Source organism: Ananas comosus, linkage group 1 (assembly GCF_001540865.1).
Source record: "Ananas comosus cultivar F153 linkage group 1, ASM154086v1, whole genome shotgun sequence".
NCBI classification, from domain to species: Eukaryota; Viridiplantae; Streptophyta; class Magnoliopsida; order Poales; family Bromeliaceae; genus Ananas; species Ananas comosus.
This window is the reverse complement of record NC_033621.1, coordinates 6,848,069-6,875,474: the sequence shown is the minus strand read 5'-3', so window position 1 is coordinate 6,875,474 and position 27,406 is coordinate 6,848,069. Positions and strand designations below refer to the sequence as shown.

Below are 27,406 nucleotides of genomic sequence, written 5' to 3'. Positions count from 1 at the left end.
TTCTCTTGAGAAACCTAAGTAACTTGAATCTATTTCATCATACTAATGTTGTAGCAGAAACTTTTACTTACAAAAGCATACAACCATCTAGGCTAGTTCTTTTTCCACAACTACACTGACTAACGCAACCTAGATGAAGTACCGGGCTACCACTTTGGCATGATTGATTCCAAACAAGATAAAATACTTGAATTCACATAGCAGGACACTAACCTTCTTTTCAAGGTTGATTGCACTGGTGCAATCTGCTTCAGCTTGACGGTAACTGGAGGAGAGGAAACAGAGTCAAATATGTAGTTAATACCAGAATCCTGAGAACATTAGTTAGCGCGGTACCTCCCCAGCTCTAGATATGCAGCTGCTCGGTTGCTGTAATATGTTGCATTCTTTCCATTTAGTTTGATTGCTTCAGTATATAGATTAATTGCTTTTTGCCACTGTTTCTCTTTATAAGCCAGGTTTCCCTGCATTAGAAAATACATATATGAATTTTGAGAACAAGATTTTTAAATTCCAAGAAGTTACTAGTACACTCATAAAAACAGAGAGTAGCATTTAGGTCATAATAAAGAAAAAATTAAAAGAAGGGAAAGAAAAAAAAAAAAAAAAAAAAAAAAAAAAAAGAAAACCCGACTTTCTCTTTAGCAATTTCTGCAGATTCTTCCTTGCTGGCACTAGTACTCGAAACACTGGATTTCTGAACGACATCTATTTGTTCTTGAAGAGTGCTGTACATGGTTTGGATGGTATCTAGTAAGAAACGATCTCCTCCATTCCTTGCAATAAAGGAAACTGACACTGGACATTTTTCATATAATCCTAATGGTACAGTCACCTGCATTGAGACAGATTAAAGACTATAACTACATGAAGCCAAAAGACTGCCAGAATGTATACTGCACATTTGCTGTAATTAGCAAACAATTCTACCTGGCAACAGCCAGACATGCTAGCTGCAGCCGTGAGACACAATGTATGGAGGTTGTAGCCTTCGGATGAGATTTCTCTTGAATTAAGCTTTGGGGGAAGTCCTAAAACAGTAGGAAGGACGAGAATTCCATCATCCTGCAACCAGAAGAATTAGCAAGAGAATTATAGAGTAGCAGGAGGATTGGTCTGATTCCTCACTGATGTGAAATAACTACAGATTTTTATAAACGTACAGGAAAAAACATTTATAAAAGAGCTTGAGCTGCAATTCAGCAGATCCACAGGGCATACTTATCTACTTGACTGAGCTATTATCTTTGGCATGCACAGTATTAATCAACATCAAACCCGAATTTAATGCACATTATAATCAGGGCACTCAAACTTTACTTTGTGGTCTCTGCAGTGCCGAAATGAGAAAAATTTCATTATTTTTTGCCTTGAAACGTGATCCAGAGACCAGGATTTTTCCCCAAGAAACAAATAGAGAAATCCAAACTATGCCGAAAGAGAGGTGAGAAACCAAGTTCTATGTGAGCTCGGAAGCAACAAAGGAGCCAAATTATCGAAAATCGTTGCAATAGCACTGCAAGGTTCACTACCTAGCTTCCTAAATGAAACAGGGTGAGAATAACTGGCAAGTTCGGTGAAAACCTTAGTAACTGATGCAAAATTAGGAGAACATGTATTGGTGGGAATTTCACAAATACTGTGTGAGCATTATCATAACACGTATCCTACAAGCTTTCAAAAGATGAGCAATTATAAGAGTAACCATTCAAGATAAAACAAAACACAAGAAAACAAAAATTTGGGTGGTTTGACTATCCCTAATCCACAAGAGAACAACACAAAAGAAGCTTTTACAATAAACCTAGAGACTACAAGAAATCTATAATGGCAAAGACTAGTTAAGAAATTGCACGATGACGCAGATGTAACATTTTTTAATAATAAAATTTTCTTAATTGTATATATTTTTCTATATAATTTTATTATTCTGATTACTGTCTAAATTAATTTAAATAAAAATAATTTAAATTAATAAATGTGTGCTATAAATTTTCATAAGAGTAACTAATCAACTATGTGTATAAGTAAATGGCTATATAGGTATTAAATGATAAAAAGAATTAAACCACCATATACATATTTTAAAACATTTTATATTAAAACACTATATATAAATATAAGAGTCTGGCTACTATACTCTTATGAGTATGATCGCTTTCGTACTCATAAGTTGTTTTCGATGATGGAGCTTCCGAATCGATAATCCATACCATTAAATATTATCTAGAGCATTTCAAACTTCTACAAGTCAAATTTTATAATTTTTTGACATCATTTACCTTATGATCTAAAGATCTCAAAATTTACAATTTTAATAGCCTGTATGGAATACTTGCTAGTTTAACGGTGTGAAAGAATTGGAATTAGTTGAATTTTTAATAGAATTACTATTCACTATCTAGATAAAGATCAATAACTCCGATCCTAAATTGAAGGATCCAATTAAGGATTTAAGTATCGTGGCATGTGGTCGTGCCGGAAACTTGCCGGCACAGTACGGCACGGTGCATGTCGGGTCGTGCTGATGCGTGCCGATCACAAAAAAATATACGTGCCGACACATAATGACATGAAATATTTATTTTCTTTAGCAACAAAATATGTCAATTATTTATTATGTATTTTTATCAAATCTTTTGAACTTTATTAAGAAAATTACTTACTAATTTAAAGAATAGAGGGTTTTGAGTTGTGCCATCGGCACGGGAGCTATATCGTGCCGATACCTTGCTGGCACGATACGGCACGGTGGATACGACTCGTGCCGATGGGCACTTAAACCCTTGAATCCAATCATCCATTTTTAGGACATCTTTTGATTTTGACCGTTCATTTTATGCCCGCTTGATGGACTTTATTATGATTTCGAAATATTGCGAAATTTATTTTTTAGAAGTTTCAAATACTCTAGATCATATTTAACGAAGTGGATCATCGATTCGGAAGCTCCATCATCAAAAACAATTTATAAGTACGAAGGGCTCTATACTCCTAAGAGTATAATAGCCCTACTCTAAATATAATACATATAATATATAGGCTAGGGCTACTATCCTATTAATAGGATAGTAGCATTTGTCCTATCAAATTGTTCCTGATGATAGAGATTCCGAATCGATGATCGGAGCCGTTGAAGTTGATCTAGAGTATTTGAAATATCTAGAAACTAAATTTCATAAATTTTAAAAATTATTTACATGGTGATCAAAATGTCGTAAAATCGACAATTTTTGACGGCCTATATGAGCCGTTTGCTTGTTTAACGGTGTAGAGTAATCCAAATTACTTGAATTTTTGATAGAAAATTCTTTATACTATTTATATAATGTTTGATAACTCTAATTATGAATTGAGAAAGTCTAACCTCTATTTTAAGAAGGTTATTCATTTATACCGTTCATTTTAACTCTTAAGTATGAACTTGAAAATGATTTTTAAAATATTACAAAATTGGTTTTCTAAACATTTCTAATTGTGTAAATCAAATTTCAACGGTCGATTATCATTGAAAGTTCGATCATTCAATCCGACTTGAGTAGGACAATGTCCTCAATTCCTATTAATAGAGATAGCATATGGATCTAAATATACGTTATATATAGAGGCATGGAGGCACTCGTGCTCCTGAGCCGTTTTCGATTATGCGAATTTTCAAATCGACGATCGGCTCCGTTAGACGTTGATCTAGCGTATTTGAAGTTTCTATACAAATAACTTTTTTGCGAATTTTTTTGATATCATTTACCTTAGTGATCGAAAGCGTTCAAAATCAATAATATTTAATGGTTGAGTTATTGCCGTTTTCAACGTTTAACGGATATAGAAAGTGTTCAAATCAGAATGAAATTTTAGATAAAAATTCTTATACTCTATCTACACAAGTCTCACATAATCTGATTCGAAAATTTTAGCGCTATGTATCACCATTTTTATAGAATTTTATTTTCGCGCTTAAAAATTATTGATATTTTGAATCCTTTTGATTGAGGTAAATAGTATCGAAAAATCGCAAATTATTTCTAAAAACTTCAAATAGGCTAGATCAAGTCTAACGGAGCCGATCGCTAGTTCGAAAAATTCATCATCGAAAACGGCTCAGTGAGCACAGCAGGCTCCATGCTGCCTAAGATCACCAAAAGTCCAGCCATCTCTCTCTCTCTCTCTCTCTCTTACTAGTATATATAGTTTGACTGTGGTCTATCGGTTGTAACTGGCTCATTTTACTACCGATTTGTTTTTATGATAGGCTTCAAATCGACGATCGGCAACCGTTGAACTATGATCTAGACAATTTTTTAAATTATCTAGGAAATCAAATTTCAATGATGGTTATGGCATCACTTACTAGACGATCAAAGGGTCACAAAATCTTATAATTTAATGGCCAATATGGTGAGTGTTTGCTCGTGTTTAACGTAGTTGAAGAGTTCAAATCGAACTAAATTTTTTGTTAAAAAATTCTTTGAAACTATTTCAAAATTAAGATCTAGACTCTAGATCTCAAATATAAAAATTTGTACATCCACTTTATTGAAGGATATTGCATTCCAAGCCATTCATTTTCTGTTCCTTGAATGACAAAGAAACAATATCCGAAAATGTGTGAAATTTGATTTCCATATAGTTTAAATAGTTCTAGATCATGTTTAACGGTAGCTACGATCATCAATTTGGAAGCATCTTAATCACGAAAACAAATCGGTAGTTAAACCGAGCGTTTACTACCCGTATAGTTTCTAGCAAAACTCTATATACTATATATATATATATATATATATTAGATATATATAGTATTCTAGCAATACCGATAGTATTCTAGGCAAAACTCTTATGTATATTATATAATTATATATATATATATATATATATAGAATTAGACTGGAATACTATTAATTAGTAAAACCTCTTTTTGCGATATAAGTTTTAACCCTTTGGATGAAAAATTGTATAGGGTTAGGTGATATTAGTTAAGTTAGAGATTGAGTGGTCCCCCAGGGTGGAGTGTCCCACTGGTTATACGTGATTTAATTCCAATGGTTTTAGAAGATGAATGAAAGAGTTGATCCAAAAGCTAAAAAAACTGGTAGCAAACAATAGGATTTTGCTTCACTAATAGCAGCCCAGTCCACTACTATATACTATAATATATATATGTATATATACTATATATAGTAGGGCTGCTTGTGCCTGCTCAGGAGCACGGAGCGCCTCCGTGCTCCTGAGCCTATTTTCGATGAGTGGAATTTTTTGAATTGACGATGGCTCTATTAGATTAATCTAGGGTATTTGAAGTTTCTAGAAAAATAATTATTGCGATTTTTGATATCACTGTTACCTAGTGATCGAAAGGTTCATAAATTCATAATTTTTAATAGTTGATATCTGCGGTTTTCAAGGTTTAACGGGTGTAAGAGTAATTCAAATCAGATGAAAGTTTGATACAAAATTCTTGTAACTATCGATATAACAGATCAATATTTCATGATCGAAATTTAGTGCTATATCGCCAGTATTTTATAGGATTTTTTATTTCACCGTTAAAAATTATTGATTTTGAATCCTTTCGATTGCTACGTAAATGAATATCAAAGAAATCGCAAAAATTATTTTCTAGAAACTTCAGAATACGCTAGATCAAGCTAAACGGCAGCGATCGTCGATTCGGAAATTCCATCATCGAAAACGGCTCAGGAGCACGGAGGCCTCCGTGCTCCTGAGAGTACAGCAGCCCTACTATATATATATATATATATATATATATATATATATATATATATATGTGTGTGTGTGTGTGTGTGTGTGTATGAAGAAAATTTTGTAAAGGACTAATTAATAATTAGATAATTTTATAGGACTATAAATATAAAAATACGAAATAACAAAATTTTAAAAATTTAAACAATGTTGGCTGAAAAAATTGAAGAAGCAAACGAATGTAAGGAAAATATAAGAGTTATCAATAATCAGTAATTAAAATTATTTTCTAAGGGCATATGTGAAAAAAAAAAGAAAAAACCATTATAATAATGTAAATTAATTTTAAAAACAAATAATGATCATAGGATAGTAAGGGAGAAATTGTCCTATTCACCAGGTGTATAACTACTTTTTTTTGCACTGCATTTATAAAACCAGCAATTTTTTAAATCTCGACTTTTCATATATTGTAGATTGCATTTATCATATTAGATTTTTGTTATTTTGCTATATTAATTATTAAAAAATAGGTTTGGTTCATGCAATGAATTGCTAGACCTAGTGCAGTCAATATTTTTTTTTCTATAGTTGGAAAGGGTATTGAGAGAGAGAAGAAAGGAGCAAAGAGTGACATGTGTACCAAAAGAATCACATTTCATATATAGATATAGATATAGATATCATCTTCACACCAAGACACAAAGAGAAGCTCCCATAACCTCTAGCTCTACCTAAATGGTGTAAACCACACTCCACGAGGAAGGTCAACTTCCTCAATAGAACTAGGATTAAACAAAGCTCTCCACAAGGAAGATCAACTTCCTTGATAGAACTAGGATAAAATAAAGCTCTCCACAAGGAAGATCAACTTCCTCGATAAAACTAGGATTAAACAAAGCTTCAGGGGTTTCATCTCTTTTCTCCCACTTCTCTTCTTACTCTCTACTATATTAACTGCATTAATTCTAAGCACCCCACTTCAGCCCTAATCAAAATGTTAAGGAATATGAGCCCTTGGATCAAAAGAACTGTGATCTAAAGTCTTTACAAATGGGAATCCAAAATGCATAGGCTAGGTAATACATGAAAATGGGAGTTTTGGCCTCACCGAGCCAAATAACAAACTAGGCTGGAAAGGACCAAATAAAATATGAGCCCAAATGTAGCTAACTCAGCCGTCAGAATAGCTCGCAAGTATTTGATCATGATCATGATACAAAAAAAGGTGACAACAATATAGGTATAGCAGGGATTTTCTTTATACAGTTGTTATATTTAAAAATACATATACATTGACCTTGCATATAGGGATATTTAAGAATTTCTTGAATGCCAGGAGTGGGAGGCATGCCTCCCTTGCCCTAACATTGTTTAACCTCTAGGCTTCTTTTGTAGGCTGGCATTGATATTGCCTCATACAACATCATCTACTCAACATGAAAAAGGACAAAAAAGGGTTGAACTGCTGAAAGAAATAGAGGCTAGGAACATCTACAAACTTTAAAAGATATAGGACAAGAACAACACTTCTAATTAAAAGTTAAGCCATCATTATTTAGGCAAAAAAAGAGAGATTATCGTTATATATGTATGGTAATTTTTATAGCCCTAAATAAGAGCTAACTGACACAACCTTAGGGTTTTTGTTCGCAGAGCCCGTGCTGTCACGGGGTTAGCTTTTTCGCCTCAAAAATCCCCGCGCGGCGCTCAAGTGTCGCACACCCGAGCCAGCCTTCTCGAGTCCCTTACGCGGACAAGTCTCCCAGACTTAACAGCGGAATACCAATCCAAGCATTTTGCCAAGCTTGCTCCTCCCCGAGACTTACAGCCCGACCCTTCGCCTGTAATCGAACCCCTCGTCGGACTCCTCGAGTTCCCAACGAGCAACCCCAATACCGAGGTTGGCCACCAAGCTAGGTGTCTCCCGTCTTGCCAACCGATCTCTCCTCGAGAGTACCTCATAACCGAATGCCTTGCTGCCTTCGTCGCCAGCCCAAGGACATTACAAGTTCTTCCCCAACTTGTACAATATGAGTATAGCCGAGCGTCTCGCCTCCCACGCGTTTCGCCCCCGCGACTCAATCCGCACGCCTCTAGCGTCGAGGTCCGGGCTTCGCGACATCGCATGCCACGAAGGGCACTCATAACCATAAGTTCCTCACCATCGTGTCTCATGCGCCTGACAACGCCCATGGCCATACCGCATCCGCGGCCTGCTCGCTCGGTCCAACGGCTTACCTCCGAAAAGCCACCCAAGTGTGCGCCACAAGCTCGCTTGCCCCCGACATCAGCACCTCAGCGTGACACCTCGCACGTCCATGCTTCGCACCTTCGTGCTTCGCATTCGACCCGTGCGGCCCTCGTGTCCCATCGCTCCTAAATAGGGAACCAACAAGTCCACACCGTGCTTCTCGACCGTCTTAACGACCCTCGCTTTGCCACGGCGCTCCGCGCCCTCGACTCCCATAGGTTCGCCTCATAAGGCCCCATACAAACGAACCGGCCTCGCTCCGCATCGCTAGCCACTGGCCCCTCCTTGGCTCGACCACGCCTGGCCGCTTACACCATTGGTCCAGTCTCTCAAGGTTCACTATACGGATACCGATACCGCTTGCCTCCTTGGGTTCCGCCCCTCGAGTCTCGTAGGCCACCCACCTTACGAATTCTCCCTCGGCGTGCCTCCCTTTAGCGTTCCTATCGAGTCCCGCCTCCTTGGCCTTCGTGGGCGCCGCGCCCCACGAATCCCCGCTCGGCACACTTGCCTTCGCGAGCCTTGTCCTTTACGGAGGACCGTCCGTCGCTAGACTATCCCTCATCCGCTCGTACGCTCCACTACAGAGATCCAAGCCGGCATAAGGTAGTGCAAGCGAACCTAGGGAGGAAGCCTCCCGGTATTCCCCGCTCCGTAATGTCGTCGACCCCTCTCGTCTCCGACATTACCCTAGGCCCGTGTCCCTTCAACCGTCCATTAACCGGCTACACGGAACGCTAGGCTTGGCTACTCCGCTAGCCAAGGGACGACCCATGTCCTATGGGTCGACGGGGGAGTTGGGGCCACTTACGAAGTGTCCACCCCTCCTCTAATACCCTTACGAGGCATCCACTCCTTTGGCACCCCGGGGGTACAAAGGTGCCCACCGAGGGGTACGTTTTCCAACCCCGCATGCGGCACCTATTTCCATGTCATGGCACGGGCCATTGCTAGGGAATTGCCTCCGTTGACTTGACAGCGACTCCTACCTGACGGAACGCCTCAACTCCGCAACTCCATAACTTCGTCAACCCAAGTGCCTACCAAATATGGCCCTCAAAGGTGTCACGGTCGAGACCCAACGATCGACCCGTGACAGTGCGGCACCAACCTTCTTACTCGAAGATGGACAAGCCTAGCTCCTTGTTGCTAGCCTAAACCTCCGCACCTTACAACTAAGTATGCAAAAAGAAGAGAAGAGAGATGCAGAGGTTCTCACAAAACTAAGTACTCCATTACTTAGAAAAACAGGATTACAATACACAACTCCTCTTGTGTCTCTTCCACTCTCTACCTACCTCCTTTGGCTTAGCCAACCCTCCTACTTATAGGCTCCTAGATACAGTGAATCTAGCCTACACTAATTCACCACTAAGCACACATTAAAGCACACATTAACTCACCCACTATCACATAGTAATGAGCCCTCATGAATGTCTCATGAATGCCTAGTGATCCCAAGAGTTGCCCATGACCCTTGGATTTTCTCTGGCAGTTATGGAGGCATTAATTGCAGCAGTTACATAACCCTTCATCTCCCGTGAAAAGCTACTTGGTTTACTGTCCCTTTGGCTAACCACTTAGCAAAGTTGGGCCGGGGACTTGGCCACACTAAAAAATCGCCAAGGGTGTATTTGATTCCACGTAAAACTACAAAAAAAAAAAATTGGTGGAAAAAAAAATTTTCTGAGGAAAATAAATTTTACGCTCTCTAATATTTGATTTGTAGAAAAAAAAAAGTTTTTCGTTACGGTTGTTTGGTTGAAAGGAAAAGATATAAATAGAAAACTATTATATGTATTTTTTTTATTCTATATATTATATATTATTAATATATAATACTTATCATACTATATATATATTATTATTATAATTTATATTTAAAAATAAAATATATTTTAAATATATTATACAATAAATACGTAATATAATATATATCAGTATATATTTAATACTATAAAATAAATTACTATAAATATAAGTAAAATATTCTATAACAACACATTTTTTATATATATAAATATTTTACAATAATATATATATATATATGTCATTATAAAACATTTATATATATAAATATATATGTGTATAAAATGAAAGAGAGAGCGGGATCCACAAGCTCTGTGGACTCACCCTCACACGGTCCACGAGGTGAAGGGGACCCCGTGGACCGCGTGCAGGAGAAGCCCTTGAGCCTCAATTTTTGCTGCGGAAGTTTTCGTTTTCCTCTCTCTACAAGCAGAAAAACTTCCAATTTTCTTAGAATCTGTAAATGTATTTTCTGTGAAAAAAATTTTACGACCAACCAAACATCATAAAGTAATTTTTCAAGTGGAAAAAAAAAATTCGGATGGTTTTACAGGATACCAAGCACACCCTAAGTTCCTGACATAATGCTCATAAAGAATTTTGTTTTCCCATCATACTCAACGACTAGCTAGAACAACGTATGTGGAAAGTTAACAAGAAACATAAACCTTTGAGAATAATCCAAAAGAATGATAATTTTAACTCTTTGGTTCATAAAAGAAAACAAAGTCACTAATTTGTATATGTTGTATGTCTCAGTCATAAACAGTAACCAATGTAATGGCCAAGAAAACATAAATTAAAACAGTAAATCATATCACCACCCCTGAACAAGAAAGAGAACCAGCAAAAACGTTGATTATTTAATATTCCAATGCATCTTCAAAGAAACAATACCTTCAGTAAAGCATTGAGAGCTAAACGTGCTTCATTTCTTGCAGAATGGCAAACGCCAATACGCTCACTGCTAACACTCGACAAACTACTCAATATGTTGGAATCAAGGGCGGATTTAACTGAGTTGATCCACTCCATATGATTATCCTTAAACTCATGCCTGCGCACAAACAACCATTGAAGCTGTTTGATCGTTGGACATATTAGATAAAAAATTAGGGCTTCAGGAGCCTATCAATGACTTGAAAACAGGATTTCACAATGGGTTAGATGCCAACTGAACATATTCATATAATAATTTACTGTCTACAAGTACAAGAACACAAATGTAAATGCTGTATAAAAATAAGCATGTAAAATAAATTCAAATGTATGAAACATCACTGTGCACGAGATCCTTATAAGCCAGATAAGCAATAAAGCTAAGAAACTGTGAAGTTCACCAACTGTTGGATTGCGAACCAAACAACAATAAAAGAAAACAAAAAAAGAGCACTAAGAGGAAAAGCCGAAACCCGGGCATAACAAACAATCCTCCCTTCTATCAAGAGAATTATTTTTTGTTTGATACAAGATGGGTGTGACTGTAAATTACACAGATGCATTTCCTGAGAAAATACAAAATTATAAGAATAACTATAAAGCAACTTTAAAAGAAACATCCACCTGAAACCCTCAAACTTAATTATGGGCTCAAAAGTAATTTCAATGAAGGTCCTAAAAATAGGTTTAGTTTCATTTCGGCCCAGGCTTTTCAATAATCTGTTTCAGCAATGTCTGGACCTGGCTTTCATACAGCCTAACCAACCCATTAGCCTTGCGCTTAGCTAAGTTGAGGACAGATAACTTAAAGCAGATTAATATAAAACCCAAAAGTTAATCCAGAGTAGGAAGAACTTACGTGTAAAGTACTCGCATGGCATTTGCAAGTGATACTAATGAAGAAAGTTTAGATTCTCCATTTTTACTCCCACTTTGAAGCTCTCTCAGGCTGCATACTTTAGAAGCCAAATAATTCCCAAGATTTACATGCTTTAAGACTTGCCCTGACAGAAACAATAAAAAATGTAAGTAAAAGCAACTAAGTAACAGAAATAATTTGACCAAAGAATAATTTATAAATAAGATTGTTAAAATCCTTAAAAATAAACTATACATGACCTAGAAGTAAAAACATACTTCCAAGTAGCTTCTCGACAGATTTTATCACCACCTGAGTCAACCTGCTTGCTGGTATTTTTGATAATTCGAAACAATCATCTGCAATCATAATGTTTCTAGGCTGGCGAGAATCAGCATATGGAAGTTGCAGCAGTATATGACCAACACGACGCAGGATACTAGGATCTTTTGCAAACCATCCTATGAAAAAAAAAATGACATTATAAGAATGCACAGTATTATTTTCCTAAGTCCTGTCATGTCTGTGCATGTACAACTGTATGTTCACAGCAATAACTTACTAAACCAAGAAGATAATTGACAGAATTAAACTATAAGATCAACCGCTAACAATTTTAACCATATAGTTCAGAAAATTCCAAGTTACTAGAAGAATGCTTATAATTAGGTTAATAGGCTATTCCCTGAGATTTATAAAAGAACAGAGCTTTTTTTTCTCAGTTTCTTAATTTCAGGAAAGTTGTCCCCTCTTAATCAATAAAGACCCAAGTACTTAATTGTTTTCCTAAGCCTATCCCCCTTTTGCCCAAAATGATTAGTTAAGAAGCCAATTAAGGAGAAATTTAATCATTTCCCCAGATAGATTAAGTGCATACTGGTGCTCCAGCTTTGGGTATAATACTTCCCCATTACCAAACCTGATTGCCTATTACCTCTCAAGCTTCAGTGGTTCGGACTTCAAATATCACGAATTTGAATTTTAATGAATGTTGTCATAAATTTTAGCAAAAGATTGACCTCCAACTAAGGACCGCTTGTTTTGTTGCAACTGATTTCACCTCCAAGTCCAATTATATTGTAACTCGAGTTTTCTTTAAAGTAGCTTTAAACACCGGTTGTTTGTTTTGATGCAAGTCAAGAGCACGAAAGTGGGTTCCATTGTTTGTTTTGATGGAATTCAGTTTAATTTTATTTTTACTGGCAGAAATCCATCTCCACATCCAAATCCTCCCCAGTCAACCTCCACCAACCTTTCCATCCCCAACATCACCCCTCCCAACTCATCACTCTCTTTTCCGCCCCCAACCTTAACCCTCCCAACCACCAATATCACCCTACTCTGCCGCCAATCTCATCTCTTCTGCCTCCAACACCGCCCCCACTCAAACCACTTCCCCCACATGCCTGGTTAGGCCACCTATGTTGCCGATCCCTTCCATCACCCTCTTCCACCGCTCGTCGATCACAAAGGAAGGGGGCTCGGATGAGAGGGAGAGGTGGCCCAAGCTCGCCACAGGGATGGAGGTGACTGGGCCGTGAGGACGAAGGTCGAACATGAATCAACCTCACGGACGAGGGAAGGCTGGACCATTTTTAGGATTTGCTAAAATTATATATTAGTTCTTGTGAGTATAATTACTAAATAATTAGTATAAACTAACGAATCAGACTATTAACCAATTGTTTTAATATTGGTATAAGTAACTTCACTCCATCCCAAGCCCAGTGAGTTTCACCTATTTCGGAGGTTCAAGTACCGCTTGAGTTACATTCTATTTTCACTTCCAACAAACCAAACAATGGAATTATCCACTTACACTGAAAATCTAGTTAAATCCTCATCACTTAAAGTGAAACAAACGACCCTTGAAAGAAGAAAGCTAATATATTTGAGGCAAAAGTTTGCAATGTAATTTGATTGTATAATTCGTATGCTAATGACGCAACATCATGTACAAATATTTGTATTTCACTGGAGTGTTATTATTACAGAAAGAAGCATGTTAAAAAAGGAAATATTTGAAACAAATATATTATTAAATAGCATGTTCTAAGACTACTACAATATAAATACTTGAACAATGATGCAAATACCATGATTGTACTACCTGCAGTAAATTCTTTAACTGGTACGAGCAATTCATTTACACATAAGGAGTTGAGTTCTATTGTTGTGCCACAAGTGACATATAATCAACATGAAGCGGAAGTGATGCAAACTGAGAGGTTGCCAAATCGAATTTTCAACATTGTTTTCATTTATAGTATTTCTTAAAATAAACTAGGTTCAATTTATCGATTCTGGTAAACTTTACTAATATTAAAGCAAGAAAGCAAGAGAAAAAAAATTCAGCGAGACGAAAAATTAAAATCAAATAGAAGCAATACTAAGATGGTGACTAGCCTTCAATATACAAGATAATAACAACCAATTGAAAATACATATAATAGTTCCAATAAAGAAAATTCGGTTTTATCAAAATTAAAACGTTTTGATTTGGTTGTTTTGGCAAAGATGGTTGATAATGGTGAGGCTAAATTGAAAGGGATAATAGAATATCAAGAGATGAGAGAGAAGATAAGATACAAGAAGTGCACCAATTACTCAATTGCGGAGGAGTCACGATCAATGAGAACTATACACCACGTGTAGAATTTCAACAACGGGTAAGAAAATGAGATGGTAGGGACCCGGAAGAAGAGGGGTAGGAGCAGAAATCGATCTTGCCACGAGGAAGAAGCGACAACAATCAAGTTGAGGAAAAAGACGATCTTGGGACGAGGAAGAAGCGTCGATGATCGCACCAAGAAGAATAACACCACGGCAAGGATAAAGAACAAGAATAGAAATTTCTATTCATCAAATCTACCGTTCAAAGCATCAAGAATTAAGTGTTTATAGTGTTAAAAGCCTATCCTGTAATAAATTCTTGTCCTTTCATCTTCAACCCAACACAATCACCCAAGGGTCAGGCATAGAAGACGAGGCGATTTGGAAAGTCGAAAGGTCTTTTTGGGTTTGTTTCCATGTTTATTAGAGAAAAGAGGTTTGGATTAGCCGAACCAATTAAAACTCAACGACTTAAGCTCGAATCAAACATGAACTTACAAAATAAAAGAAAATTGCATTCTTAAATTAAAAAAAATATATGCATCAGGAAGCATGATGTGCCACAAGTTTCATGTCATGCAAACGTGTGCATGAAGTGGAGGTATGAAAGAAAAGAGAGTAACGTGTATTTTCTGCACACCTGCAATTCACAGATGTTTATGTCTGAAATTGCCCAATTAAACTATACCATGCTTCGGCAAAGGAGAAACAAGTAGCTTGCAGTCTGGCACACAATTTCTTCAATCAGATTCTTACACAAAACCTAGAATGCGACTACTGTCTAGACTACAAGACAATCAATATGCACATCGTATACATCAAGTGGAAAGCATATTATGCTTAATTCCCAAGACGACAACTGAAGTTAATCGAACAATTCATAAAAGTCCATCATATCAAGCTTCGCTCTCCACTGAACAGCTCTTGTTAATGAAAGGGTAGTCAAACATGTTTCTTATTGCCCTAAACCAAGTGATGCAGAACAGACTTGAACCTATGTTGATCGGATTAAACCGATTTAGTTCATCAAGTTGTTAGGAAAGTTGTTAATTTGGTAGAGATTTTATATAAAAGTTGTTGATTTTATTGTTAGGATTTTATCTAAAAGTTGTTAGGAANAAAGTTGTTAATTTGGTAGAGGTTTTATCTAAAAGTTGTTGATTTTATTGTTAGGATTTTATCTAAAAGTTGTTAGGAAAGTTGTTAATTTGGTAGAGGTTTTATCTAAAAGTTGTTGATTTTATTGTTAGGATTTTATCTAAAAGTTGTTAGGAAAGTTGTTAATTTTGGTAGAGATTTTATTGTTAGAATTTTTGTTTTGAGCTTATCACTGTCGGGAAAAGCTCTTTAAATATTCTCTGCATTGGACGATAAAGAATGAATGAAGAAGAATGTTATTTTTTAAAAATGAGATGTGTTCTCTAATATTCCTTCGCATTTATGCGTCGACCGGAGCGAGTCCGTAGGGACCGAGTCCCTTTATATTATCTTTTCCTTTTTGCAATTTCTTCTCCAACCTGAAGTCCACGCACCTGCTGCCAGCACCTTCGACGTGCCTGCTGCCAGAACATCAACAACATCTGCTGATAGTAGCGCCGGCTCTATCCGCACTTCCTTCACCTCCCATTATTGTTGCCGTCGCCAAGTGTGTCCACCGTCGTTGTCTTCTACCTTTTCTTTAATTTTTATTTACGAAATTTTTTTTTTAAAAAAAAGTATTTCAAATCTTTCAAATTTTCAAAACGCTTTTAAAATCATAAATAATATTTTAGAGCCCTCTAAAAATGTAGGACCCTATATCCCGTCCTGCATCAGATTAGGTATCAGAGCTTAGGCTATTTGACGGTTCTATTTCGTCAAAAGTTTTGGGCTTGTGGACGAAAANATACATATATAATTATATTAATTTTTATTTATTATAATTTATTATAAACTATAAGTTACAAAATAGACAATAATTTCACTTCGGAGGTAACTATACCAGGGGTGGAAATATACACTTTTTACGTCATCTACTTCCTACCAAACAAACAACAGAACTCACAGAACTGCACTTCCACAGTTAGAAACAAACAGCAAAAGTGAACTAATTTTCACCCCAACTCCACTTCAACTCCAAATCCACTTCCACCCCAAGTCTACTTACGTCGAAACAAACATGCCCTAAAAGAAATATGCGAGATGACGGGAGTAGAGTTTGATGAATGGTTGTACGATCAGAGGTCATATTTTGAGAGAAAAAGAAATGATATTCGAATGGAAAAACTAGATGACTTGAGATGGTGGTATAGACAAAGGCAAATATCTCATCTTAATTTTAACATAATATTTTCGGAGGAAGAAGAAAGAAGGTTACAAGATATTGAAAATGGTGCTAAAATTGCTGAAGATGATTTTCGATGGATGGGTAAGGTTAGAGATGAGTATCGGTGGATTCAACTAAAAGTTAAACTGGAAACCCTAGTTGCTCAACAGAGTACACGACCTATAGCACAGTTGGAAGTCGACAATTCTGATCCAGTTTCATCCACAACATTCGATTGCCAAGAAGTTCCAGATGTGGCCGAGCCCCAGTTAGATTTAGAAAATCTAAGAGTTGATTCATGAAGATAAGGTAAATCAGTGTGTTGAGGAGGTAAGATTACAGATCGAGTTACCCTTATTGCCCTAGCAATATGAATCGACCATACTAGAGCTTCAGATTGCATTGAAAGCATATTCCTTATTGGTATCAAACCTTACGAAATCTCATAAACTTGTCAGTTGTTCTTCCAACTTCAATACCAAACCGGAAGCTCAGATGACACAAGTGGTTCGACATGCAAGCATTGGGCTGCATCACTTTATTCTACACACTTGGTTGTTTCCTATCTGTTTACAAATCCAACTAATCTCGAGGACGAGATCCTGCGCAGCAGAAGCGAATGATGCAGAACAGACTTGAACCTATGTTGATCGGATTAAACCGATTTAGTTCATCAAGTTGTTAGGAAAGTTGTTAATTTGGTAGAGATATTATATAAAAGTTGTTGATTTTATTGTTAGGATTTTATCTACAAATTGTTAGGAAAGTTGTTAATTTGGTAGAGATTTTATTGTTAGAATTTTTGTTTTGAGCTTATCACTGTCGGGAAAAGCTCTTTAAATATTCTCTGCATTGGACGATAAAGAATGAATGAAGAAGAATGGTTTTTTTAAATGAGATATGTTCTCTAATTTTCCTTCGCATTTATGCGTCGACCGGAGCGAGTCCTTAGGGAGCGAGTCCTTTTATCTTTATCTTTATCTTTTCCTTTTGCAATTTCTTCTCCGAAATTGACGTCCAACACCATCAACGCGCCTGCTGCCAGCTCTATCCGCACTTCCTTCAGTTTTGAATTCTTTATGTTTTCTATTGTTTTTCTTTTTTTTGAATTCTTCTATTTTTTTAAAAAAAAATTTATTTTTTAATTACGAAAATTTCTAAAAAAAAATTATTTCAAAAACTTTCAAATTTTCAAAAAGCTTTCAAAATCATAAATTACATTTTGGAACTCTCTAAAAACGTAGGACCCTATATCCCGTCCTACATCACCAAGTCTTTTTAGTATTCCGCTCCTTTTTAGAATGACCTCTAACCATCTGATTAGGCCACTTCTCTAAGCATGCTCAGAAATTGGTCCTTTCATTGTCTATTGGCGTCAATCGTCCATCTCAATATCCTCATATAAGTTACACTCATTTTTTGTGAGATATTATTTCATGATTTCTCAAAATCCAAATCCTTCAAGCATCATTTACATTATGGATATGATGTAACCACTTTAATCATCTTGTTTTCAATCTATTAATGGCATATGTAACCACTTTGATCATCTTGTTTTCAATCTATTAATGGCATATGTAACCACTTTGATCATCTTGTTTTCAATCTATCAATGGCATGGCTTTGGCTTACAATAAAGTGATCATTGATCAACAGTCGGCAATTAGTTTTCTTGTCTCTTGGCTATCAAACTTTTATTTGATCTCCTTTTAACAGTATACGTTTAGTCAGACTCCACATTCTGAGTTTTAGATCTAATTTCTCCAAAATAAATTTTATTCTCCTGGCTAACTCTAATTTCTAGGCTTACTGATTAAAAGGAGAATATCTCCAAACTATAAACCCCATAGTACTACTTCATGAATATGCTTATTAATTTCATCAATAACTAAAGCAGGTAACAAAGACTTGATGTCGTATTTAGTGTAATTTTAATTACTAACTAGTCAATCCTCTTATATCCCTAATATTTGCCTTGTTATATATTTTGCTCATTTGCATCAATAGAGATGCTTCATGCATCTCTCTTCTAAGACACCAGCTAATTCTTCCACAAGAATCCTATAGAGAGCTCAATGTCAACAAAACCCATGCATAGTCGTTTATCAAAACATTCACATCAAATGACAACTCATCAAATAGATAGTTTAGTAGCTTTTTATAATGGCCCAACCCTAAAAAGTTTCAAATTTTGAGTTTAAGTTTTAAATAGTTAAGTAGCTTACTGTAATGACCTGACTCGAAAAGATTTTAAATTTCAACTTTAAGTTTTAAATTTGATGTTGTTTTCGAATTTTGAGTCCATCAGTTTTCATTTGGTGAAGCTTCAATCGACCCAATGGTCAACTGCACAACCTTCCTCCGTCGACCGTCCACAAGTATCCACTCCCAATTACCCTAGCCTACTTATTCTCTCTGTCTCGCACATTACCCCATCTCATCAACCACATGCATAAGAAGGGAAGCACAAGTGTGCCCCCACCCTCTCTCTTTCCCACTATAAAATAATAATAATAATAATAATAATAATAATAATATGTTATATATATATATATATATATATATATATATATAAATATATATATATATATATATATATATATATATATATATATATATCCCACTTATGGAAACTCCCACTCCTATCCTCTTCTATTTCCTTCCCTTCACCTCTCTCCTCCTATTTTCACTCCTCTCTCTTAGTCCTTTACACTCTCTCCTACTGTCTCTCCCACCTCTCCCTTACTCTCTTCCTCCCTCTCCATTTTCTTTATTTTCTTCCCCTTTCTACTTCTACTTAGCTAGGCTGCCTCATTGTATTCTTGAGGCCTTCACCACATTTTGAGCTCATTGCAGAGAAGTGGCCGAGGCTCTCCATCTATGAGAGTTCCATCTACTTTTGGAGCCGAGCTCGAGAGCTCAGAGTTGAAGAACCGAGACCATTTCGATCAAATTTCAATTTGGAATAAGATCCAATCCCATGCCTAAACTCTATGTTGTTAATGTTATTTTGGTGCTTTTATGAAAGACTTGAGTGTGTATTAATTGTTTTTAATGAAATTTATCTTAAATTCTTATTTAGTTCAAATTTTAGTTCAATTATTTGAGAAAGTTCAGGTAAAAGTAGTTGAAGATATCAATGAAATGGTCGACAGCCCTTAAGATGTAAGTCAACTGGCTGTGCAACCACGTCAACCGCCCCTGAAATGATGGTCAACAATTGGCGGCCATAGCAAAAGAGAAATTTTAATTTTTTTTCTCTTTTTAGGGTTTTTTCTATAGCAGTTTGCTTTGAAATTTTTGAGAAGCCTTAAGATTTAACTCTAATTAGTTTTGATGGCTTTTATTAAGTTTTAACTTGTATTTTTACTTGGATTCACATTTGCTTTATTTTGGCTTTGGTTTGGTGAAATTCGAGCAGAAATAGCAATTACAGTTCATTAAATGGTTGACCGCTTGCGTGGTCACGGTCGACCATCAGTGCAACCCCGTTGGACCAACTGTGAAGTGAGGATCGACCGTAGACTCGTAAGCCCAAGCACCTAGTTTCTTTCATGGCATTTCTAGGTTTGCTTCTTTGGGAGTCGTCTGGAGTCTTCCTAACTGATTTAGTTGTAGCATTAATTTTCTTCTAGTATTGACCTAGAATCCTTCAGTTTGCTTTTTTGCTTAGGACCCTGTCATTTGGGTGAGTACAAGCAATCTCTCTAAATTACGCCAGTAAACTAAAATAAACATTTCTTGCTAAATTATTGTAATCAATCACTCATGCATTTATATTTAATTACAAGGAAGTTGTACTTCGATAAATTGCATGTAGCTTCATAATCATGTCTTATTCACCATTATCGCTCTTGCATGGACTATTATTTAGCTGCATGCCGTTAGGAACACTTGGATTTATTAAAGACATGGCCAGAATATATGTATACCCAATTGATGTATGTATCTATATTTGTTGGTTTCATATTGGTTAAAGACATGACCAGACTATATGCATGCCCAATTGATGTATGTATATTTGAATAGTTCATATTGGCCATGACATGCTTTCTTTCAATCTCCCTGAACTTATCTTAATATTGATAAATAGGTGAATTTGGACGATAGTTATTTACTATTGAGCATAATTGTTGGCCAACATCACCACCCTTAAAGAACTTTTTAATGACATTAGATGAACCACTACAATAATACTTTCTTTTGGTAAGAATCCTCTTTATTCATGTTGACTAGTATAGGTCCCCTGTATTGTGTTATTGAAATAGGTTAGGAGACAGGACTCTTGTTTGCTCAGGTCTAGTGGATATTGTGGTCTGTGGGTAGAGTTTTAGATAGGATGCTTGAGTAAATGCACACTCAGTTTAGTAGGTCGAAACATGATGACCTAATGCTAGTACAAGAAAGGGTTAGATTGGATCCTAAAAGTTGTACACTTGGTTGGCCAAATATGAACAAGGTATGGAGGAGCTAGCATGCCTCGGATGGGGATATTAAACTAGAATTTGCTCAGATTGTATCAGTAATGATGAATAATATATGCCTGGTTGCCCAAATATGTGATGACGAGCTATTTTGGAATCTCATGCAGTATAGAGATGGAACATATGGATTTGTAGTAGTAGGATAGTGGTGTGTTTTCTCATCAATTATTGTTAACATAGGCATAAGACCATTTTGCATATTATTTTCGGTAGTATGTTTATCACTTAATATTAGACGATTAATTAATTTTTAACTACTTAAGATAGTATCCTAATCATCTAGGACTTGTGCCCAGACTTAGTTTTTTCTTCTTTTTTTTTTTGTTGGGGTGGGGTGGGGTGGGGGGTGTATGAGTTACTACTTTTCGATTCCTTTCTGAAGGACCTATGTTTGGAGAGCTCCAAGACGAACGAGACATCAAGGTTACACTACTACTCATCTTTCATCTTTTCTTTATGCATGCATGCGGATGCAAATTTTGGCTTGTATCTATCCTTTCTACAGTTTGATGTACATGTATCTAGACATTATCTTCGACTCATTTTTGTACATATAAACACATCAGTTGGCTCATATTAGTGATATTAGCTTTCTTGTAAGCTCCTACTTAGTTGGGGTGACCTTCTTTTCTCTTGTAGATCTTCTATACTACTGGTTACCCTATATAGAGTTCATTGTTGTCGGTTAAGTTGTAATACTAAAAACCTTGCACGCCTATAAGTTTCGAATTTAAATAAAATTTGATTCTTGTAGAGCTGCGGCGGTCTCGTCTCAGAAAGTGGGTTTTACGTCATAACACTTATCTTGCTGATCAACAAATCATGAAATCAAATGCGCTGCCAATTTTCCTAATTTTATCACTTGAATTTGTTTAGTCATTTTCCCTGTAACTTCATAGTCATGTCTCAAGTTTGGTTTCAAGATGATAGAGCAGCTTTCCATAGCCTACTAATCTTGAAATATTGTTGCTCCATTTATTATCTTTAACAGTTCTCAAGATATCATTAAGGAATAATGTTACGCTTACTAAATTTGACAAATGTCTATAACTTTGCATAGATTGCTGCTATTTAATTGGCAGGTAGGCTCTAATCATGAAGTCAAGGAAAAAATATCCATCCCATCATGTTAGAGTTTGAAAAGAGTCATAGAGCGTAGTTCTAAGCGTAGCATTGCTCCACTAAACAATCAATCAGCTATTTTAATTTTCTCCTACACACTGCAACATGAATCAGAAAACAACAAGGTCCTTCAGCATGCCCCACTCAAATTAAGCATCACCATCATAGTCTTTCCAACATACTTATCAGATTCACACGGGCTACTTATTTCTCTCAAGTATCATCACAAACTACTAAAGCAAATTCTGCATTTCCCCCCTTCCGTCAAAATTGTCTATCTAGTATAGAAACAGCCGGAGACACAAATTTACTCTAAATGAACAATTTCAATCAACCAAATTCTGCATCACGCAAGTTATGATATGGATGCTACCTACGGGCTTCTTCTCAAAAAAAAAAAAAAAAAAAAAAAAAAAAAAAAAAAAAGAGTTATGATATGTTTTCAGAATTAATGATAAAATACATCAATTAAATTATAAAATTTACTCTCAGGTCACTAAGTTGAAAATACAAGACAAAAATTAGGCAAATAATGCACACACAACCATGATGATATACAAAATACTGCAATAAGTGATCAGTAAACAGCACATAGTTAGAAAGCCTTGTTCTTATATATTAGTATAGTCATGAAACATTGTAAAGTGGGTATGCTTCAATGTAACATTAAGTTGTATGAGAGTACAAGCTTCCAGCGCATACCTACAGTGTCGAGGCTTGGTGAAACAGGAATAATACCAACGTTAGAGACAGCTGCATGCGAAGGCCGGAAACCTAAGATACCACAAAAGCCACCAGGTACCCTTACTCCACCAATGGTGTCAACCCCTTCACATGTTCACAAGGCAACAATTAATTAGTTAGTAGCAGAGGTGAATAAAGTTACTAGAACTATGTGAGAGTGCTGAATAAAGTGACCAGAACTATGTGAGAGTTCTCATTCAATTAGTATAAACTATGCCTAACATTCCATGAATCAGGCATTGACGTAAAATATTAAGATGTCTGCAAGGAATAACCTCGTAATATGATCAGATGTAATATAAACAATCAAGAACAAGTACTTCAGCCAGCTAATCTTCATCTCTTCAGAGTTCAGACTTGTAATTAGTTGAAAATATTTACAGTCAAAGGTTACTTTAACGCTGCTGAGACAAGATTATACAGCATTAATAGAGGCAATACACGATATTATTGGCTTTGCAGGTGAAGGGCCTGGTTTTGTTTATTATGACAAAAAGTGCTTACCTTATATTGCAACAATAGACTTAAAGTGCAAAGTAAATTACGAAGGCATCAAAGAAATTAAATACAAGTGCCAATTATAGAGATAGAACCTTATGGACACATAACGAATATTTTATGGACACAATAATGGAGAAGATTGCTTTTATATATAGACAGTATAAAGATGAGAAAGCTTTTCTCTGGGTAGTTCACACATTACCAGAATTTAATATGTGTTTGGACCGTGTTAACGGTTGTTGTGGACCTTGTGAAGGATGAGGAAGCTACCATGAGGTGGGACTATGAGAAATCAAGTTAGGGTGGAGAGATGTTATTCTTTTTTAAGATACCAGTTACATATAAGAGCACCAAGTATTTCATATGACAAAGGCTGTCTGCATATGTACATCTATGATAGACGTAGTAGTGCCTTTATGTTTCATAGTGCATCCAAAATTTGGGATTCCTATGAGCAGCAGCTTGGAAGGTTTAGTGGTAGTTTCAAGTCAGTTAAAAATGTTCTCTTTTCCCAGGAAAAAAAAAAAAAGGTGATAGGTATAAACAATAAATATTGCTCAATGGCATGCATGACTGTAGCACAGCTAAGTCTTATTAGCAAGGATTTAAGTGCCCATCGGCAAGGGTCGTATCTACCGTACTGTATCGTGCAAACAAGATATCGACACGATATAACCCCCGTACCAATGGCACAACTTAGAACCCTCTATTCTTTAAATTAGTAAGTAATTTTCTCAATAAAGTTCAAAAGATTTGATAAAAATACATAATAAATAGTTGGAATATTTTTTTGCTAAAGAAAATAAATATTTCATGCTGTTATGTGTTGGCACACATGAATTTTTTGTGACCAACAAGCATCAGCACGGCCCGGCACACACCGTATCGTACCATGCAAGCAAGTTTCCGGCACGACCTTGTGCCATGGCACTTAAATCCTTGCTTATTAGTGACAAAAAACATAAGCAACACAAACCTCATTAAGTCTAATTGCATAATCAGTATGGAACCATTTGTATTAAAAAAGGAACACCTTTCAGATTTTTGAAAATAATCTAGTTCCATTATAGTAACAATTTTGGAAAAAGTTGAGCTCACCCAAGGAGAAATCTACTATGCCGCCAGCAACAGCTACAGCTGACCCGCTCGAGCATCCCCCAGGGATTCTTTCAGGAGCTGCAGGGTTTGTTGGTGTATCAAAATGTTTGTTAACGCCAGTTATGCTGAAAAGATAGTGCTCTTCAGTTAGCATAGGTGTTACAAAGTAAAATGGAAACGCTACTGCTACACAAAGGCATTTCAGGAGCATGTTTTCATCCACATCGATCATCCTGGCAAAGAAGAACTGGATGCTGTAGAAAGTGAACAGCTATAGTTTAATCTGAAGCAGCTTCTCTACTCCGTAAAGCAAAAGCTTCCAAAGATCATATATTTGGGAAACAAAGAGTCCGGGAGCTTTTGTTTAGCTAGAAATTGAACTTAGTTTTTGGGTCTCAAATGAAAAAACTCCGATTTGAACATTTTGCTTCCACCTCGGAAGGAAGCAATCGAGGAGAATTTTTATTAGAAAAAAAGTTGTGTTTCTTTGAACAGCTATAGTCAAGAAAGCACTTTTGCATCTCTAGCCAGGCAAAATAGATCCATAGTGGATTATTCTTTTATTTAGTAAAAAAATGCGTATTACAATTTGAAAAGCAAAAGTTTAGATAGGAGATTGATATCTGACCTAAATGCCATCTCATCAATGACTGTTTTTCCAACACAAGTAGCGCCCCCCTCTACAAGTGCTAAAACCACTGGAGAGGTTTGTGTTGCACAATCATGTGTTCTTGTCCATTCTGGAGTGCCAAAACCAGCTACATATCCATAGATATCAAATCTGTGAATCACCAGAGTTGTTAAAAATTTCTACCGCCTCAAAAGGTGAAATTCAAAATCACTACAAAGAAAATTAGCACAATTAAGCAATTTTGCAACAAAGATTATCTACTCTTTTTCACATTCACAACCGTCAAATAACAAATGAAAGGCATCAACAATTCAAATAACGAGATAGATAAAGACCAACCAAACGACGTTCACTCACACCACTGAAATTTTCAATTTTAATCCTTTTTTTACTTTGTTCATAAAATATGGGTCAGAAAATTCATGCTCAGGAAGGGGGGAAAAAAAGACGAAACAAACAATTGGATAATGAATACTATAAATGTAGATGTTCCTATGACCACTGATCAAGGATTTAAGTGCACACTAATGTGCCCATAATTCTGTACCATGACAAAAAGGTATCTTTGGGATGCGCCCTCCGTGCCGATGACATAACTCAAAACTCTCTTTCCTTAAAGTAATTACATCAATAAATACAAAGATTTGATAAAGAAATAAATTAAAAGCAAAAAGACTACACTGGAGCCAAAAAAAATTTAAAATTTTCTCATGCCAAAGTGTGTCAACACACTGGTATAAGATTTGATAAAAAATAAATTAAGAGCAACCGGCGGAACAAATCAAAACAGCAAGGCATGCACCATCCCCTACAGCACCGGCAAGTGCTCAACACAACTTGAATCCTTGCAACATATTTGAAGAAGCTAAGCACTTGAATCCTTGCAACATATTGAAGAAGCTAAGTTAACGAAAACAAATATATTCATTCACCCAACTATCCATTTATCTAACAAGTTGCCGAAGCCCAATTTTGGCCAATAACAACAAACAAAAGACCCAACCGTAAACATCTTCATGAGCCAAATTTTAGTCCAATACCAACAAGTAAAACCCAATCAGACATCAAAAGCAATACAAATTGGCCGCTAGAACAAAGACGATAGATCAGGGTAAAGGATAAAGATGATTGGTGAAGTTTACATGTCGGCGACCGCGAAGGTGAGGCCGGTCAAGGGGTGGGGGGCCTTGGGAGGGGGCGGGGGAGGCGGCGGGAGGAGCTCGAGCCGCTCTACGAAGGCGCCGAGGTCAACCTTCACCACCCGCCGCAGCTTGCGCGTGACAAGGAGCACCCCGGCGAGGCCCAGCCCCAGCAGAACCCACAGGTTGGTGGAGCCCGACATGGACGACAGGGGCAACCTTCCCCTCCCAGGATTTCGAAATTTCTAGGGTTTCAACTGACTAAGAAGGACGAGGAGCGAGAAGAAGAGGGCGGAGAAGGGGTTTTGGCTGGCGTACGTGGGAGAAAGAGGGAGAAAGGAGGTGTGGATAATACCGGGGAAGGGGGCTACAGGCTTTTAACCTAAATCCGCGGGGCCTTGTGTTTACTTGGTATCAATCCCCATGCACAAGCGCAAAAGAGATTAGGCCAATTTGCATAAAAAAAATCCACTAGTTTTGCACTTTTGTAAAAATGAGCTATTTTTTTTATTTTGTAGATTGGGACCAGATTTTCAGCAAATCAAAATATTCTTATTACTTTTTCTCTCTCCTCTTTCTCTCTCCTTTTTTTTTTTCTCGTTCATTTTTTTTCTCTCGCCGAAAAGGCAACGGAAGCAGAGGCAGAGGCAGAAGCGGAAACGACCCGTCTCGCCTCTCACCCTCATGCTCTCGCCCTCGCCCTCACCCTCGCCCGCGCACCCGCCACCTTCCTCGCCTCCGACCCCGCCAAGGCCGCGTCGCGACTCTTTTTTTTTTTTCCCTCTCCGACTCTCCTCCACCGTTTCCGACGACGACGCCTCTCTCGCCCTTCCCTGCCCTTCTCATCCTCTCCCTCTCCTTCCTCCTCTGCCGCCTCCGACGACGACGCATCTTCGCCGACGNTCTGACGACGACGCCTCTCTCGCCCTTCCCTGCCCTTCTCATCCTCTCCCTCTCCTTCCTCCTCTGCCGCCTCCGACGACGACGCATCTTCGCCGACGCAGTGGAGGTCGCTGCTGCGTTGCAGCCTCGGAGCGGCGGGTCCTTAGCGGCATTGTCGCCGGCGCCGTGGCCGTTAGCAGAGAGGGGTGACAAAAAAAATTATAGAATAAGCAAGAAAAAAAAATAAAGATAAAAAATTATAGAAAAAAAAAGATGAAAATAAAATTGTACCGTTAAAATAAAGTTGTATTATTTTAAAAGAACGTTGC

The 27,406-nt window shown here is 37.0% G+C and overlaps 1 protein-coding gene across 3 annotated transcripts in view; it reads right to left on the bottom strand.

Annotated features, from left to right (window-relative positions):
* Positions 1-26,605, bottom strand: part of LOC109712177 (outer envelope protein 64, chloroplastic) — a 29,705-nt gene extending 3,100 nt beyond the window's left edge. Inside the window, exons 1-11 of one of the 3 annotated variants that reach the window (XM_020235602.1) lie at positions 26,199-26,597; positions 25,054-25,206; positions 24,426-24,550; positions 22,785-22,910; positions 11,837-12,019; positions 11,559-11,703; positions 10,658-10,817; positions 931-1,065; positions 635-835; positions 337-464; positions 214-265 (exon numbers count right to left, since the gene is read on the bottom strand). In XM_020235602.1, the coding sequence (XP_020091191.1) occupies positions 214-265; positions 337-464; positions 635-835; positions 931-1,065; positions 10,658-10,817; positions 11,559-11,703; positions 11,837-12,019; positions 22,785-22,910; positions 24,426-24,550; positions 25,054-25,206; positions 26,199-26,398 (1,608 nt within the window). In that variant the 5' untranslated portion in view covers positions 26,399-26,597. Of the gene's footprint in view, positions 1-213; positions 266-336; positions 465-634; positions 836-930; positions 1,066-10,657; positions 10,818-11,558; positions 11,704-11,836; positions 12,020-22,784; positions 22,911-24,425; positions 24,551-25,053; positions 25,207-26,198 lie in introns of all 3 variants that reach the window. The other 2 variants (XM_020235610.1, XM_020235619.1) reach the window with 2 other exon arrangements.